Raw genomic sequence first — 17,573 nt, 5'->3', positions numbered from 1 at the left:
TGAGCTCCCCCCGGATGGTAGATCTTCTCACCCTATCTCTAAGGGAGAACCCCGCCACCCGGCGGAGGAAACTCATTTCGGCCGCTTGTACCCGTGATCTTGTCCTTTCGGTCATAACCCAAAGCTCATGACCATAGGTGAGGTTGGGAACGTAGATCGATCGGTAAATTGAGACCTTTGCCTTCCGGCTCAGCTCCTTCTTCACCACAACAGATCGATACAGCGTCCGCATTACTGAAGATGCCGCACCGATCCGCCTGTCGATCTCACGATCCACTCTTCCCTCACTCGTGAACAAGACTCCTAGGTACTTGAACTCCTCCAAAAAAAAAAGCTAATAATGCAATTTTTTGTGGTCCCCTTTATTTAGAAAAATATTGAAAAGTACCGAAATACATTTTTTGAGAGCTTTGTGGTTTTTTTATTGGCTGACATTTTTCTTTTTTTCTTTTTGTGCTTCTTGCTGTTTTCCCAATTTTTGCAGGCCAATGACAAAAGGAGTCACGGGCCACAGAGGCCCCTGTGCCGCACTTTGAGCACCCTTGCTGTAGAAGCTGTTTATGGCTACTATAGTCCTAACGCTGTACTATATTTGTCCATCCTATGATCACATATGGGACGAAGGTCACATGGTTGTCTTACGTTAGCACCGGAAGTAGTAAAATCAGCTGTTCACCTGGCGGGTTTTTCTTGTGATAAAGAGGGGATAAACAGACAAGACCTTCTTTACCTGCCGCCCTGTTTCATCATATATTAATGCCTTAAAACATGTCAATGTTTACTTTTGTATATAAATCAACACAAAATCTGTATATTGGAGGAATATTCACAGACTCTGTTAGCTTACTGTTGCAGACGAGGGATGATGAGGATGGCCGCCAAGACCGACGGACGGGCGTTGGGCGCTCTCCTTTACGGAACTTTACAGTTTGTGGAATACGTGGCAGAACATCTAGCAGAGCACTGCATTGCAGGAGAGAGGAAGCCTGTTGATTGCTGCCCAGAAAGTATGTGTGCCTTTTTAATGATGCGTCCCCAAAATGCAAGTCCTCGCATGCAGGAAGATGCTAGAAAATGTCCGATGCTTTGCAACAGTCAGCCTTAATGCATTGTTACAGCTCGCTGATTTTTTAGCACGTCATGAAATGCGCGTTTGCGAGACCATTGGGTAAAGTACAGCCCCCGCCGTGCTCAGTGGGTATGGCCGTGGTGTGGAGAGCGGAGGATTTGAGGCTGAAGAGGTGAGGTGTGCAGGCATGTTTACTACTACCGACCACGCAGTCTGATAGTTTATATATCAATGATGAAATCTTAACATTGCAACACATGCCAATACGGCCGGGTTAACTTATAAAGTGCAATTTTAAATTTCCCGGGGAACTTCCGGTTCAAAACGCCTTTGAGGATGACGTATGCGCGTGACGTCTATCGTTGAAACGGAAGTATTCGGACTCCATTGAATCCAATACAAAATAGCTGTTTTCATCTCATTTTGGATGTATTCTGGATATCTGTGTTGGTGAATCTGTTGCAATTTGTTCATTGCATTATGGAGAAAGAAGCTGAGCAAGCAAAGAAGAAAGTCGGTGCGAAGCGGAGTATTTTGCGAGGGAAGTCAGCAACACAACACAGTCGGCGTTTCATTGTTTACATTCCCGAAAGATGCAGTCAAGATCGAAGAATTCGGACAACAGAGACTCTTACCAGGAGGACTTTGACTTCGTTAACAGACGCAGACGCGATACCGTGAGTACGCTTCCAAACATTTGATCGCTTGCTATAACTAGCTCGAGCTAGTAGCTAGGAGCTAGGAGCTAGCATAACAAACACCAAGTTTTTTGTTATGCAGGATTAATTTGTGGCATATTAAATATAAGCCTGGTTGTGTTGTGGCTAATAGAGTATATATATGTCTTGTGTTTATTTACTGTTGTAGTCATTCCCAGCTGAATATCAGGTCCCACCCGCGCGCTTCCAAACATATGATTGCTTGCCCGTACGTGCGTGTCATGTACGTAACTTTGGTTAAATATATAAGCTTTATGAACCTTGGGTTAGGTGAATGGTTCTTTGGGCTGAGTGAGTGTGTGTGTTGTGCAGGTGTTTGAATTGTATTGGCTGGTTATATATACGGGATCCCGTCCATATTACCCGCTCGAGCTATAACTAGCTCGAGCTAGTAGTTAGTAGCTAGCATAACAAACACCTAGGTGTTTTTATGTGGGATTAATTTGTGGCATATTAAATATAAGCCTGGTTGTGTTGTGGCTAATAGAGTATATATATGTCTTGTGTTTATTTGCTGTTTTAGTCATTTCCAGCTGAATATCAGGTCACCCCCGGCTCTCACAGCATCTTCCCTATCTGAATCGCTTCCACTCCCCACTAGTCCTTCACTTGCACTTTACTCATCCACAAATCTTTCTTCATCCTCGCTCAAATTAATGGGGAAATCGTCGCTTTCTCGGTCCGAATCTCTCTTACTTCATGCGGCCATCATTGTAAACAATAGGGAACTTTGCGTATATGTTCAATTGACTACGTCACGCTACTTCCGGTAGGGGCAAGCCTTTTTTTTATCAGATACCAAAAGTTGCAATCTTTATCGTCGTTGTTCTATACTAAATCCTTTCAGCAAAAATATGGCAATATCGCAAAATGATCAAGTATGACACATAGAATAGATCTGCTATCCCCGTTTAAATAAAAAAAAATCATTTCAGTAGGCCTTTAAGTGTGTGCCTGTTGGCAAGTCTGTTATTCACTCTCTGGATGTCACTGATGTCATATTAATACATTTTACATTTTGATAAAAATTTTTTCCAATATTTTCGCTATTGACCAGTAGAGTCCCAAAGATCGACAGGTTGGCGACCTCTGGTCTCGAGGGTGTTCTTACTAGACCCGACCAGAGCCTGTATAGAGAGAGTATGGCCAAATCGGTTTCAAAGTTGGTCCCAAACATGGCGCACTGTAGTCTCGTGAGGGGCTTTTAAACAATCAGAGAGAGTACGGCCAGACGACCTCCTAAATGATTGGTCAGAAGCCCTTCACGTGACTACAGGGTGACTTGTTTGGCACCAACTTTGAAACCGAGTTGGCCATATTCTCTCTATAAACGGCTCTGAGACCCCACTAGTTTTGTTCCTTAACAGGCTGCCATAGAATCCGGAAGTTAACAGGAAGTGATGGTATGTTATGGGATAATTTGGAACTAAAATATTTTGTTACATAAATTACAATGTAGTTTGCCATCTGACAGAAGTTATTATCAATTTCCTTTGTGACTGGTGAGGAGCGATGCACGTGGTGTCATTAGCGGAGATGAATATAAAGCTGAATAATTCACGCTCCAAGCGGTTTAAACATGAATGAGCTTTTTGGAAAAGTGGCATGAAGATAGAATCTTGAAAAACAGGGGTCTCAAACTCGGGCCTGCGGCCCAATTGCGGCTCCTGAGACGATAGTTTGCAGTCCCCACCTTATTATGAAATTCTAATGTTAAAGCGGCCTGCGAGTTTTAAATGAATGGCACTTCACAGTGTTGTGTGCAGAGCTGAACAAACCTATCAATCACGATGGGGTATATGGCTCTCGAGGACGGGACATCGACCGGGCTTGATGCAAGCAGAGACACATTTCCTAATGAGTGAAGGTTACAGCAGGGTTGCTATGGAGAGTCTTCATCCGTGCCTGGCTGGCTGCCTCGTTTCTATTGGGCACATTCGGACATTCGTTCCAGCGCGCTGCATTCACAATTTTTAAAGTTGCTGACCAACGGGACATTATACGCAGTGGTGTGACGTCAGGGCCAGCATGGCCTTCTCTGCTGGCCTAACATAACCAGAACTCATGATCATAATCAAAGATAAAATTATTTTTTCATTTACTTTCCCTAAATATCTAAAATTATTCATATTCTCTTCATGTCATATTATGCTCGTTCCAGTGCTGTTGTTTTTAGTTTTAGTTTGTATCCAATCAGAATTCAGCTAGCTTATGTTGCCATGCTGGACGAAATCTGCCCGAGGCCTTAAGAATCAACAATGCGGGCGTCCGTGCACGGTAAGTGAACAGGGACAGACAGTGATAGACAGTTGCAATAGCCAATCAGATCACGAGTGGTTGTCAGTAAGACTTTCTAGATGGCCTCACATTGAACGTGACATTTACGCGTTGATTAAATACTCACCGGGAGAAGCAGAGAAGGAGAACAAAAAGGGGGCAAGATTAGGTGGCAGATATATAGTTGCAAAGCCATTTTTAAGAAGGATATTTAAAGAGAAACTATATCTTGGGAGACGATGTCGGCCAACCCTAGAACCTAGCTCGGCTGTTCTGGCGAGGAAATGGGGAAATGTCCGCCATTTCCACTCAAATAAGCCGACAATGAGTGGTACCACTGGCTTATACAGCGTCGAATAGGTGCTAGAAATTGTGAGTTCAAATATTTTATTTTTTCACTTTTCATTTTGACAGTACCACATAAAATGTGTTTTAAATGCTGATGCATTTTAATAGATTTTTAAATGCACCAGAAAATAACCCGTTTTGTACACTGTTGAGGTGATTCAAAGCCCAGTAGGGTGTAAATGTGTTCCTGTATAGTATTTCTCTAGCAATGGTCATGTGGGGACATAAATTATGGTATTTTGAGAGGTAATCATTGAAGTCGGACATCACTGAAGGCCTAGGTGGGAAACGCACGGCCCGTCACTGATTATACGTACTGTATATATGTCGTGGCTTACTGTGGTGGATCCCAAAAAGCGCTGAGGACAAGAGCAGTGAGTGCGACAAGTCTTTTATTGTCCACACTGTCAATGATTCAAAAAACAAAAGCTACGGTGCCAATAGAATATAAAGTCACTGGGAGAAAAGGCTCAGGCACAAAATCACAAAACACAATGAGCAGGCAAAAAGGCAGGCGGACGGGCAGGAAGGCGCAGGACGGGATTGGTCTTTACCAAGTCGGGGACGTGAAGCGTAGCGTGCGGCATGCAGCATCAACAATAAACAACAATAAAACTGAAGGGAATAAATAAAAAGGGTGGATAAGAGTCAGCTGTGGGTGCCCAGTTTGGGCAGAAAAACCTAAACATAAACGCTCACTACATTAGGAACAACAGGCAAAACTCAAAACAATGAAACTGATCTAACCTGTGTCACAGGGAGTGTGACACGTATATATGTCTCTCACAAGCAAAACGGTGGGATAAAAGAAACGTAAGTAACTCAATGTAACCTAATGTAGTATGCAGTCACATTTATTGTTATAATTTTATTGCATGTTTTTTGTATTTCTTTAATTTAGGTAGCCAGGGACTACAGATGGAAATTAGCTATTTAGCTACAATCTGGTGCAGAACATATCTGTCTTTGAGCTTAATGTTTCTGTGCATTGTCCCTTCAAATAAAGACTAGACTAAACTAACTAACTAACATAGCGTCCATTGACAATAATAGTCCCCAATAACCCGGACCAATTATACGGTCACACTGTTATTTGTGAGTCATTATTTCTTATTTGCATTGCCTCACACAATGAACACAACATATATTAACATTTGATTGCAATTGTTTTTTTTGTTTTCATGACTATGTTTACAACAACAACAGCATGGTGTCATTTTCTTTTCTTTTCCCAGTAACAGCACGGCGGATAACACTCCGGGAGCACTCTTGGCATTCTCTTGATTAGCTTGACACACCTAAAAGGGTTTTCACTTCACAGGTGTGCTTGAAGCGCATCGAGAGAATGCCAAGAGTATGCAAAGCAGTAATCAGAGAAAAGGGTGGGTATTTTGAAGAAACTAGAATATAGAACTTGTTTTCAGTTATTTCACCTTTTTTGTTAAGTACATAACTCCACATGTGTTCATTCATGGTGTCATTTTCGTTTTTTTCCCAGTAACAGCACGGCGGATAACACTCCGTTATAGCTAGCGCCTTCTTGCGCTAGCTATCCCAGTACTTTGTGCCATCTACAAATGCCATGGTGTTCATGTCATCATGAAAGACATGAACATTGAGCGCAAAAACAAAGGAGACTGCGACTGGGTTGATATCCGCCGACCGCCGTGCTGCTGAAAAGGAAAAAGCGAAAATGACGAACATTGCGGGAATGACATTCTCCGCGCTCTGAGACGTTCTCTGTGCGTTTGCTAAAAACGACAGTGACACCAAGTGGAATTTAAATATATTCCATATCCCCAACATGTATTCACTTACGTTTGTATTTTCTTATTAATCCTTAATTTGTTTATTTATGTTGTCATCTTATTTTTGTTTATTTATGTTTTCATCTTATTTTGTCTTAAAAAATGAAAATAAAGGCATTTGAAAAAAAGAGATTTTTTTTTTTAACAAAGCTTTTCTCGTAGAATACCTGGTGCGGCCCAGCCTCACCCAGACTCTGCCCCCAGGTAAATTGAGTTTGAGACCCCTGTTCTAGATGGTTCCAGAGGTTTTCAAAGTGAAAGGAAAAAAATAGGATATGAATGAATTACCTGTAAAATCTTCTCCCTGGTTTCTGAGAGGATCTGCTGCACTTCCTCCTCGTGCGCCTCCTTCAGGGTGGCGATGGCCGCCTCATGTTCGTCGTTCTTGGTGTTGAGCGCGTAGATGACCTGTGTGCCCAGAGAAGTGTTAGGAAGCAGGCTTATGGCGCAGTGTTTTAAAAGCGATTAACATGGAGTGCTTGTTGATGCATCACAGTCTATCAAAGCAAACTCAAGATGTCACCGTCGAGGCTGTGAACCGTAAACAACGACTATTATCATGTGCAGTATAAATTAGTAGGTGTATAGAAAGTAGAAGATATTGATATTGGATATCAGTTTGATATCAACAAAAAAAACAAGCATCGGATAATGCAGGGGTGACAAATGTACGGCCCGCGGGCCGGATCAGGCCCACAAACAGGTTTTACCCGGCCCGCGAGAGGAGTTTTATAAGTACAACGCAAAAGCAATTTTTTGCATCCCCTGCCGCAAGCGTGCATGACTTTAGAGGGGGCGGAGCTGTGTGCCATGCAGAGAGGCAACACTATGGTGTTTGGCACTACTACTTACGCTGCTAATTACTGATAATATGCAACATAAGTGGCTTGTGGTTAGAGTGTCCGCCCTGAGATCGGTAGGTCGTGAGCTCAAACCCCGGCCGAGTCATACCAAAGACTATAAAATAGGGACCCATTACCTCCCTGCTTGGCACTCAGCATCAAGGGTTGGAATTGGGGGTTAAATCACCAAAATGATTCCCGACCGCTGCTGCTCACTGCTCCCCTCACCTCCCAGGGGGTGGAACAAGGGGATGGGTCGAATGCAGAGGGTAATTTCACCACACTTAGTGTGTGTGTGTGACTATCAGTGGTAAATGGGTTGTACTTGTATAGCGCTTTTCTACCTTTTTAAGGAACTCGAAGCGCTTTGACACTATTTCCACATTCACCTATACACACACACATTCACACACTGATGGCGGGAGCTGCCATGCAAGGCGCTAACCAGGACCCATCAGGAGCAAGGGTGAAGTGTCTTGCTCAAGGACACAACGGACGTGACTAGGATGGTAGAAGGTGGGGATTGAACCAGTAACCCTCAGATTGCTGGCACAGCCATCTCCCAACTTCGCCACGCCACTTTAACTTTAACATGTGGATTGTTACGTTCATGCTTTTATTGTCAAATATGTTGTTGGTAATGTAACCTGTGACATTCCTACCCCAAATAAATGCTTTTGATAATATGTACATTTCGTGTTGTACTTACAGCTGGGCGCACATAAATATGCTGAGATCGAATGTACCCCCTTTAACTTCATGTGAGATTAATGAAGTGAGTAAAATGAGTACATTACATTAATAACATCCTGTAATTTGATTTTCATATTATTCATTTCATAGTTTTAAAACTCTAACAGACTCAATTCCACCCATTTGACTGATGAACATTATTACATCATTTATTCAGAAAGTACAAACCCCGTTTCTATATGAGTTGGGAAATTGTGTTAGATGTAAATATAAACGGAATACAATGATTTGCAAATACTTTTCTACCCATATTCAGTTGAATATGTTACAAAGACAACATATTTGATGTTCAAACTGATAAACATTTTTTTTTTGCAAATAATCATTAACTTTAGAATTTTATACGAGCAACACGTGACAAAGACTACTGATAAAGTTGAGGAATGCTCATCAAACACTTATTTGGAACATCCCACAGGTGAACAGGCAAATTGGGAACAGGTGGGTGTCATGATTGGGTATAAAAGTAGATTCCATGAAATGCTCAGTCATTCACAAACAAAGATGGGCCGAGGGTCACCACTTTGTCAACAAATGCGTGAGCAAATTGTTGAACAGTTTAAGAAAAACCTTTGTCAACCAGCTATTGCAAGGAATTTAGGGATTTCACCATCTACGGTCCGTAATATCATCAAAGGGTTCAGAGAATCTGGAGAAATCACTGCACGTAAGCAGCTAAGCCCGTGACCTTCGATCCCTCAGGCTGTACTGCATCAACAAGCGACATCTGTGTGTAAAGGATATCACCACATGGGCCCAGGAACACTTCAGAAACCCACTGTCAGTAACTACAGTTGGTCGCTACATCTGTAAGTGCAAGTTAAAACTCTCCTATGCAAGGCGAAAACCGTTTATCAACAACACCCAGAAACGCCGTCGGCTTCGCTGGGCCTGAGCTCATCTAAGATGGACTGATACAAAGTGGAAAAGTGTTCTGTGGTCTGACGAGTCCACATTTCAAATTGTTTTAGGAAACTGTGGACGTCATGTCCTTCGGACCAAAGAGAAAAAGAACCATCCGGATTGTTATAGGTGCAAAGTTGAAAAGCCAGCATTTGTGATGGTATGAGGGTGTATTAGTGCCCAAGACATGGGTAACTTACACATCTGTGAAGGCACCATTAATGCTGAAAGGTACATACAGGTTTTGGAGCAACATATGTTGCCATCCAAGCAACGTTACCATGGACGCCCCTGCTTATTTCAGCAAGACAATGCCAAGCCACATGTTACATCAACGTGGCTTCATAGTAAAAGAGTGCGGTTACTAGACTGGCCTGCCTGTAATCCAGACCTGTCTCCTATTGAAAATGTGTGGCGCATTATGAAGCCTAAAATACCACAACGGAGACCCCCGGACTGTTGAACAACTTAAGCTGTACATCAAGCAAGAATGGGAAAGAATTCCACCTGAGAAGCTTAAAAAATGTGTCTCCTCAGTTCCCAAACGTTTACTAAGTGTTGTTAAAAGGAAAGGCCATGTAACACAGTGGTGAACATGCCCTTTCCTAACTACTTTGGCACGTGTTGCAGCCATGAAATTCTAAGTTAATTATTATTTGAAAAAAAAAAAAAAGTTTATGAGTTTGAACATCAAATATCTTGTCTTTGTAGTGCATTCAATTGAATATGGGTTGAAAAGGATTTGCAAATCATTGTATTCCGTTTATATTTACATCTAACACAATTTCACAACTCATATAGAAACGGGGTTTGAATAAAAAATAACAAATGAAGATAGAATACTGTTAATCACAAAATATATGTGTAAAAAAACATGATTTGTGCATTTTCAGAATGTGCTTGGTCTATTTTTAAACAAGAAAAACTATCTTAAGTTGTCTTTGTTTTTAAGTTACCATGCCTTGATTTTACCAGGGAATAGATTTTCCTCTGTGTGGCCCCTGAGCTAATATGAGTTTGACACCCCTGCCCTATACAAACGTTTCGGTTGGAAAACCATATTCAAAAATCAATTGAGTTCGTAAATTGAGGTTCCACTGTATAAACTCTAGCCTTTAAATAGGCCCCGTTTTCAACCAGTTGATCCGCCTCTTTTCTGCTCTGCCCCCCTTCTTCTGCCTGGCGAGAAGACCAGGTTGTTATTCCTTGAAAGGTCCTAGTCTGGAGAAGGCGTTAGCTGACCTAATTTGATAATATTACAAACAATATCTAGGTTGTGACATGTTTCCAGCGATCAGACTGTAATGTTATTAAAATTAGACTCGAGACATACCGTGGGCCAGACTTCTTATTCAACTTGGGACGTCTCGCGGGCGAGACTGATGATGCTGGCTGGCCGCACTTGGCTTGCCAGCCATAGTTTGGACTCCCTTGCTCTAGAGCAGGGGTAGGGCTCTTGAGCGAGATGTGGCTCTTTTGATGACTGCATCTGGCTCTCAGATAAATCTTAGCTGACATTGCTTAACACGATAAGTAATGAATAATTCCGCTGGTAATCAGTGTTAAAAATAATGTTCAAAATATAAAACATTCTCATGCATTTTAATCCATCCATCCGTTTTCTACCGCACCTGTTCAATATGTCACATTAATTGTGAGAAGTATTTTATTTACTAATAGTTAACTTCAGAATAACAATGTTATTAAAAATAATAAGAGGCTTCTTATACTCTAAAAATGTTGGTCTTACTTAAAAATGCACGCATTTAGTTGTATTCAGTGTTAAAAAATATTATATGGCTCTCACGGAAATACATTTTAAAATATTTGGCTTTCATGGCTCTCTCAGCCAAAAAGGTTCCCGACCCCTGCTCTAGAGTAATGATACAAATCTCAGTATTTGCAAAACGAATAACAAAACCAACTCAGGAATCCATTGTTACTTCTGTATTATTCCCCACGTGCACTATGCTGCCAGCAAGTACAGGAAGTTCCCTTTCAGGGACTTGACTCACTACTGACTGTTTTCCAAACCAAAACAACAAAATCGAGCGTCTCATCTGGCAGAGCGATGTGTTGCAGAGACCAGACGAGCAGCAGAAACCGGGCCAAGCGCTCCGACGGACCGCCGTGCTTCCCAGCCGCCATCAAACCAAGAAGCTCATAAATGAGACATCAGCTAATGCTGTTTTTGGCCGCCGATAAAAGTAACTACCGTACATGAAGCACCTCCCTGACCTTAACATCCATTGCCAAAAATAAGACTGGGACGAGAGGAAAGCCGGAATATGACAGCGAGGAGATTCCCTGCTCGTGAACTTTATTGTAGCTGTTGTGAGAAAGAAAGCAATGTGTGGAAATAGTAGGTCAATACTTCACAAGTCGGAACATAAGTGATGAGGCATTTGTTGATGTTGAATCAGACCACTGAAAGAGGGATGGTCCTCATCAGCGTGTTTTGTTTATCAGCATTTTTTAAGCGCATCGTTGTTGACCCACTGGTGGCTATCAGTGGTGACTGATTTAGATAGAAGCTTAATTGTCATTGCACAACAACAAATATAACAAAATTTAGGAAATTTGCATGCCGAACGAAAGAGGCAACCAGCTGCCCGCCATGTTGATAAATTCGTCTGGGCGAGCTGGAGCTTTGATGACTTTAATTACGATGCACGAGCGCACCTTCGTCCGCCTAGCTAACTGTGTGATGAAATGCAAATGTTGGCTTTAATGAACAATCAGCCGGTGGGCGCTTCGGCATATTAAAGGCAATAAAAATGCATCACAATTCACATAAACGCTGTTTCTGCTGCTGCCTGTTAGCATCAGTCATGTAAGTTTACAGCAGAAAAGATGAAATGCTTGCTCATTTGTGTCTGTGCCTAACATGAATTCATGACACACTGCAGCTTTACTACAATGTCATCTTGAATGAGAATGTACTCGTACTGTCATTGAAAAATATGCTGATTATTGTTCTTGTTGCTTGAATTTAAATACTAAATCATTAAAACCACAGAAAGTTGAAAAATATGAACCTATGCTTGATTTTTTTTTTTTTTTTACAGTTTGTGGCCCATATACACACACACAAAAGGTAAGTACAAATACACTACCGTTCAAAAGTTTGGGGTCACCCAAACATTTTTGTGGAATAGCCTTCATTTCTAAGAACAAGAATAGACTGTCGAGTTTCAGATGAAAGTTCTCTTTTTCTGGCCATTTTGAGCGTTTAATTGACCCCACAAATGTGATGCTCCAGAAACTCAATCTGCTCAAAGGAAGGTCAGTTTTGTAGCTTCTGTAACGAGCTAAACTGTTTTCAGATGTGTGAACATGATTGCACAAGGGTTTTCTAATCATCAATTAGCCTTCTGAGCCAATGAGCAAACACATTGTACCATTAGAACACTGGAGTGATAGTTGCTGGAAATGGGCCTCTATACACCTATGTAGATATTGCACCAAAAACCAGACATTTGCAGCTAGAATAGTCATTTACCACATTAGCAATGTATAGAGTGTATTTCTTTAAAGTTAAGACTAGTTTAAAGTTATCTTCATTGAAAAGTACAGTGCTTTTCCTTCAAAAATAAGGACATTTCAATGTGACCCCAAACTTTTGAACGGTAGTGTAAATTGTGTGAAAGACAGGAAAAAATATTTTTTAAATATTTTAAAATGACAAAAAAAAGATTACCTCTAAGTCAAATAAATTAATGAATAATATGTACAAATTAATATATGTTTCTAACTAATAAATAAAGGATGGATATGTTACAGACCAAAGTTTGGACACATCTTCTCATTCAATGAGTTTTCTTTATTTTCATGACTGTTTAAATTTTAGATTGTCACTGAAGGCATCAAAACTATGAATGAATACATGTGGAGTTATGTACTTAACAAAAAAAGGTGAAATAGATGAAAAAGTGTTATATTCTAGTTTCTTCTAAATAGCCAACCTTTGCTCTGATAACTTTTTCGCACACTCTTGGCATTCTCTCGATGAGCTTCAAGAGGCAGTCACCTGAAAGGGTTTTCACTTCACAGGTGTGCTTGAAGCGCATCGAGAGAATGCCAAGAGTGTGCAAAGCAGTAATCAGAGCAAAGGGTGGGTATTTTGAAGAAACTAGAATATAAAACGTGTTTACAGTTATTTCACCTTTTTTTGTTAAGTACATAACTCCACATGTGTTCATTCATAGTGTTGATGCCTTCAGTGACAATCTACAATGTAAATAGTCATGAAAATAAAGAAAACGCATTGAATGAGGAGGTGTGTCCAAACTTTTGACCTGTACCGTATATGCACAATTAACATTTGCTTAAGAAAAGACCCCAAAATTTGTACACAACTGCAATTTTATTCTCAAAATATCATCCAGGAATGTTTTATGTGTTTTACTTAAATGCATGACATTAATTAACACACAACTTGGTAACATATTTCTCTAAAGTTCTTTCAGGCTGTATTTTGGAGTGAAATTTGCCAGTGAACACACCAGTCAGGGTCCACTCACTAATTTTTGTAATGACATATGCATTGATCGGATCACTGACCGCATAGCCGTTAAGGTAAAACAGCTTGTACAGTCAAATTAAATTACTTGATTAATGTAAGTGTGCACATGATTAATGCGATAATTTGTTGTGATTAATCACTAATCACACAAGTTAACTCGTTCATTTTGAGGGACCAAATATGTATATATATGTATATGTGTGTATATGTGTGTATATATATATATATATATATATATATATATATATATATATATATATATATATATATATATATATATATATATATATATATATATATATATATATATATATATATATATATATATATATATATATATATATAAATATATATATATATATATATATATATATATATATATATATATATATATATATATATATATATATACATGTGTATATGTATACAAAATAAGGACCACATGAATATATCAAAATATATTTTTTAAATAAACAAACTTATCATACTTGAGCACCCCTCTGTTTTACAATGAAATGTAATAAACTAACACTGAGCTGTAAGCGCCTGCGTTTCCATAGCTTTAAAGCGATCGTAATTTAAATATCTTAAACCACACAGTCGCAGGTTTATTTAGTTATGAATAAAAGATGCGTTGCAGTGGGGGGAAAATGATGCACATTTTCATTCTCCTCATCGCGACTGAGCTCCATTTGACGGCAGCGAGCCAAAAAAAACAACCACGAAACAATGAGAGAAATCTTATCCTGGCGTTCCTAATTCAACATCCTACGCATCCTACAAGATGATGATGATTCCTGGGATTTATGCGGAAAAAAAACAACGACGAGGCTTATTTGAGGAGCAGAGCTTTGCCTCAAAGTTGACAAGGTGGTTTGTCTCATCTATTTCCTGCTTTGCTGCTAATACCGCATTGCTCAGGATTTCCTTGTGGGCAAAACAGGACAAGGCTTCCTTAGCTCTGATGTAACGCCAAGGAGACACCAAACTATTAGAAGGAGAACGAGCTGTGCTGTCTTTGTAGCTTCCTTTTTCTCCATTTTCTCCTATCAAGGCGATGAGCCTATAATCTTGGCGGTCTGCTTGGCGGCCTTCTATGTCCCGCCAGCGTCCCCCCAACAGGCTGCTTGGCTGAGTATTTGAGGAATTACTATCACTTTCCATCAATCTGTTTATTCTTGCTCTTTTCCTCCCCATTGCCACCATTAGCGTCCGCGGGCATCGTTAACTCGTCTGAATTGGGAGCGACAGAACGTCCGTGACACGTCGTCAAATTCGAACATGTGTGTGGTGGCGTGTCCAAGAAATACACACATTTGTCTAACGCAGTAGTGTGCTTCAAATGTTCACAATAGCACGTTAGCATTTAACTCATGGACTGTGGGTCACATACGGTAAAATTCAAGGATTTGTAAGCCAACTTATTTTTTCAGTACAATGCTTTGAGCAATCGAATATCGGTCTTTGCATGCTAAATATCAATATCTGATATTGACAACAAAGCAAATAGTTATTAGTACTTAAAATATATTTGATTGATCAACTTTTTTTGGTAATATTTTCTTCATGTCAGATGTTCATAGTTTTACTAGTAAACATAAAACTCTAAGCCAAAAAAATAACTTTTACAACCCTTGCGCTAACTAATAGGTTGTAAGCTTGTCACCCATTTGCAGATGATTATAAATGACACAAAAAGAGCTACAATATAACGTTTTAATCATTTCCTGTTTCCATTTTCTTATGTAAATTGGTTAAAAGTTAACTTAAGTTAATGGCGCTCAATTCCTTTAAGCTACATGCTAATCATTAAAAAAACAGATGCTGAATGCTAATCTGTGCTCCCTATACATAGACTGCTAACTAGCTAAGAACAAAACAGGGCCGCCAAGTTTCAGAAATATGACAAGAGTGAGACCTTAGTGCAGGGGTGGGCAATTAATTGTTACCGGGGGCCGCATGAGCAACCCGAGCACTGCTGGAGGGCCACATCGACAATATTTCAATTAAATTTAGCTCAATATTATTTTTGATGTACCGTAAGATAAATAATAATAATAATAATAATAATTAATAATAATAATAATACTTTCATTTAACCTAACTTAACTTTATACCAAAAGCAGATTGCTTTTGATGGTTTTATTTTTAACACTGTCTTACACTACACTTCCTGATGTATAATACAATGCAAAAATGTCAATTTTTGCACAGGGTTAATTTAAAGTTTATCCTGCATCCTCTTTAAAAGTCCAACATTTTTTCCCCGTCAGATTTGTTGTCACACCTGCCAGCTTGTCCCATTTCAGTCCTAACATGTCCAAACACGCATTTACCTATGTGAACAAGTCATTACCTGTGGTTGTCCCTTTTAATTGACTGCATGGCTGCTAGCTCTTCCGTGATTTGAAAGTCTGCAGTTATCCCACGTAAGAAGATGAGCAGCTGGGCGGTGTCACGTACATCGCAGCTCTCATCCAAAGCCAGCGAAAAACAGTCAAAGTCGGCCGTTCTGTTCTTCAGCTGAAGCTCCACATTTCCGGGCATATCAGCACAACAGAGTCCAATAAGCACTCCTTAATAAACTCTCCGTCAGAAAACGCCTTACTTTTTCTGGCGATTTTGTGAGAAATTACGAAACTTGTCCCGATGGCTGCATCTCTAGGGGTGTGAAATTTGGCAAAAAGTCCTTGTTGGGTTTGCAGTTTTACCATCAACGCATCAGCCTCCCTTGCGCGTGCTTCATCAGACAGATTCCGGTATTTTTCCTCGTGCTTCGTCATGTAGTGGCGATTCAAATTATATTCTTTAAACACAGCAACCTGTGTACCACACATTAAGCACACGGCTTTACCTTTAATTTCTGTAATGAAATACTTGGCAGCAATGTTCCCTCTAATTGTTCATGTGTCTGAGCAAACACAAAAACTCTCTGAGCATGCAGTGGAGCACATGTGAGCAACATCACACGTGGCAATACCAGCAGCACACCTGTCTCAAATCAATCTTTTATAATAACACTCAAATGAGAGGAGTCATTTTCATGAGATTATTTTGTAATATTAGTGATTTGGCCCACTTGTAATGAAAATAAAATAAATCTTGTTTTTCATAAGCTATGGATTAGTATTGTACAATATGTCTGGGTGGGGGTCCTGCTTTGGAAATCATTTGTACCCCTTTCAGAGATCCCATTTAGTTCTCCTTAAACATCCTCATGTTGCACAATGAAATGTAAGCATAGGATGAAGTGTGCATTCCTGTAACTTTCTCTAGTAACATCATTCCATGATTAATATCATAAATTAACATTAATGATAAATGACAGTAGAATAAGAACACGTATGACTGAGGAGTCATAGTGTAACTTTGTGTGGTGTTTGAGTTGTCGGACTTTTTGTGTGGCCATAAACGCACCAGTGGCTTAGTTTCTATGCGTGTTGGTGACAGATGACATGACAGATGACAATTGGTTTTGGCCTGGTTTGTACGGGAGAAAATGACTAGTTTTTCGAGATATACGTTTTTTAGTCATGTTTTTGGTGTGGTTATGGCCGAATATAAACAATTTTGCTCAATAAAGTGATCGATATAATTCCTGTCCTCGAAGCATCTCGATAGACGTTACAATAATTGAACGGTGTTCAATTGAACGGTGTTGACGAACAACGTTAGGGCCGCTTGTCACTGTCACTCAGAGTTGCATTGCAAAATTACACAGAATAAATGTGTTTATTTTGTTTAGAATTCAGATGGGTTTGATTTGGTGCGCGGCATATATTTACTGTGCGCAGAGAACGCTTGAGCAGTGCGCAATTGCGCAGGCGCGCACCTTAGAGGGAACGTTGCTTGGGAGTCCATGTCTTGTTGAAAACACGCCATTCGTCATCAACTTTTCTCTTTTTAGCGTCTCCGGTGTAAACCATGCATCACTTGTCACTGTGCACCTTCACTCACATGTTACACACGGACATACGCCCATAGATAACACTTTTCAAAATAAAAGCAGCACAGTTGTATTGCGCGCAGGACATAGATGTTTTTTAAACTTTATTTTGTAATTTGTGATTGCCGCTGTTCACATTCACTCACAATCACGCAAGCGCATACGTCCAGACGGAATTAATACAAATAACACTTTTCTAAACAAAAGCAGCACCATTGTATTGCACACTCGACATAGATACTTTTTGAAATTTATTTTGTAATTTATGATTGACCTCACGCGGGCTGGACAGAGACGCACAAAGGGCCGGATGTGGCCCGCGGGCCGCAGAATGCCCAGGTCTGCCTTAGTGGCATGATGCGTTTAAAACACCCATTTGGCCT

The 17,573-nt window shown here is 40.2% G+C and overlaps 1 protein-coding gene and 1 long non-coding RNA gene across 4 annotated transcripts in view; one reads left to right on the top strand and one right to left on the bottom strand.

The window, feature by feature from the left end:
• The window catches only part of fam184ab (family with sequence similarity 184 member Ab), a 140,137-nt gene that overhangs the window by 88,220 nt on the left and 34,344 nt on the right, over window positions 1-17,573 (bottom strand). For all 3 annotated transcript variants that reach the window (XM_062044869.1, XM_062044871.1, XM_062044872.1), the window contains exon 2: window positions 6,510-6,629. In XM_062044869.1, coding sequence (XP_061900853.1) covers window positions 6,510-6,629 — 120 coding nt within the window. The remainder of the gene's footprint in view (window positions 1-6,509; window positions 6,630-17,573) is intronic.
• On the top strand, window positions 708-6,131 carry LOC133647843 (uncharacterized). The gene is made up of 3 exons (XR_009825790.1): window positions 708-1,007; window positions 5,649-5,795; window positions 5,912-6,131. It is a non-coding gene; the product is annotated as an uncharacterized LOC133647843 (long non-coding RNA).

The sequence above is a fragment of the Entelurus aequoreus genome, linkage group LG04, assembly GCF_033978785.1.
Source record: "Entelurus aequoreus isolate RoL-2023_Sb linkage group LG04, RoL_Eaeq_v1.1, whole genome shotgun sequence".
NCBI lineage: Eukaryota > Metazoa > Chordata > Actinopteri > Syngnathiformes > Syngnathidae > Entelurus > Entelurus aequoreus.
The sequence above is the reverse complement of the archived record's forward strand: the minus strand, read 5'-3'. Positions and strand labels throughout refer to the sequence as shown.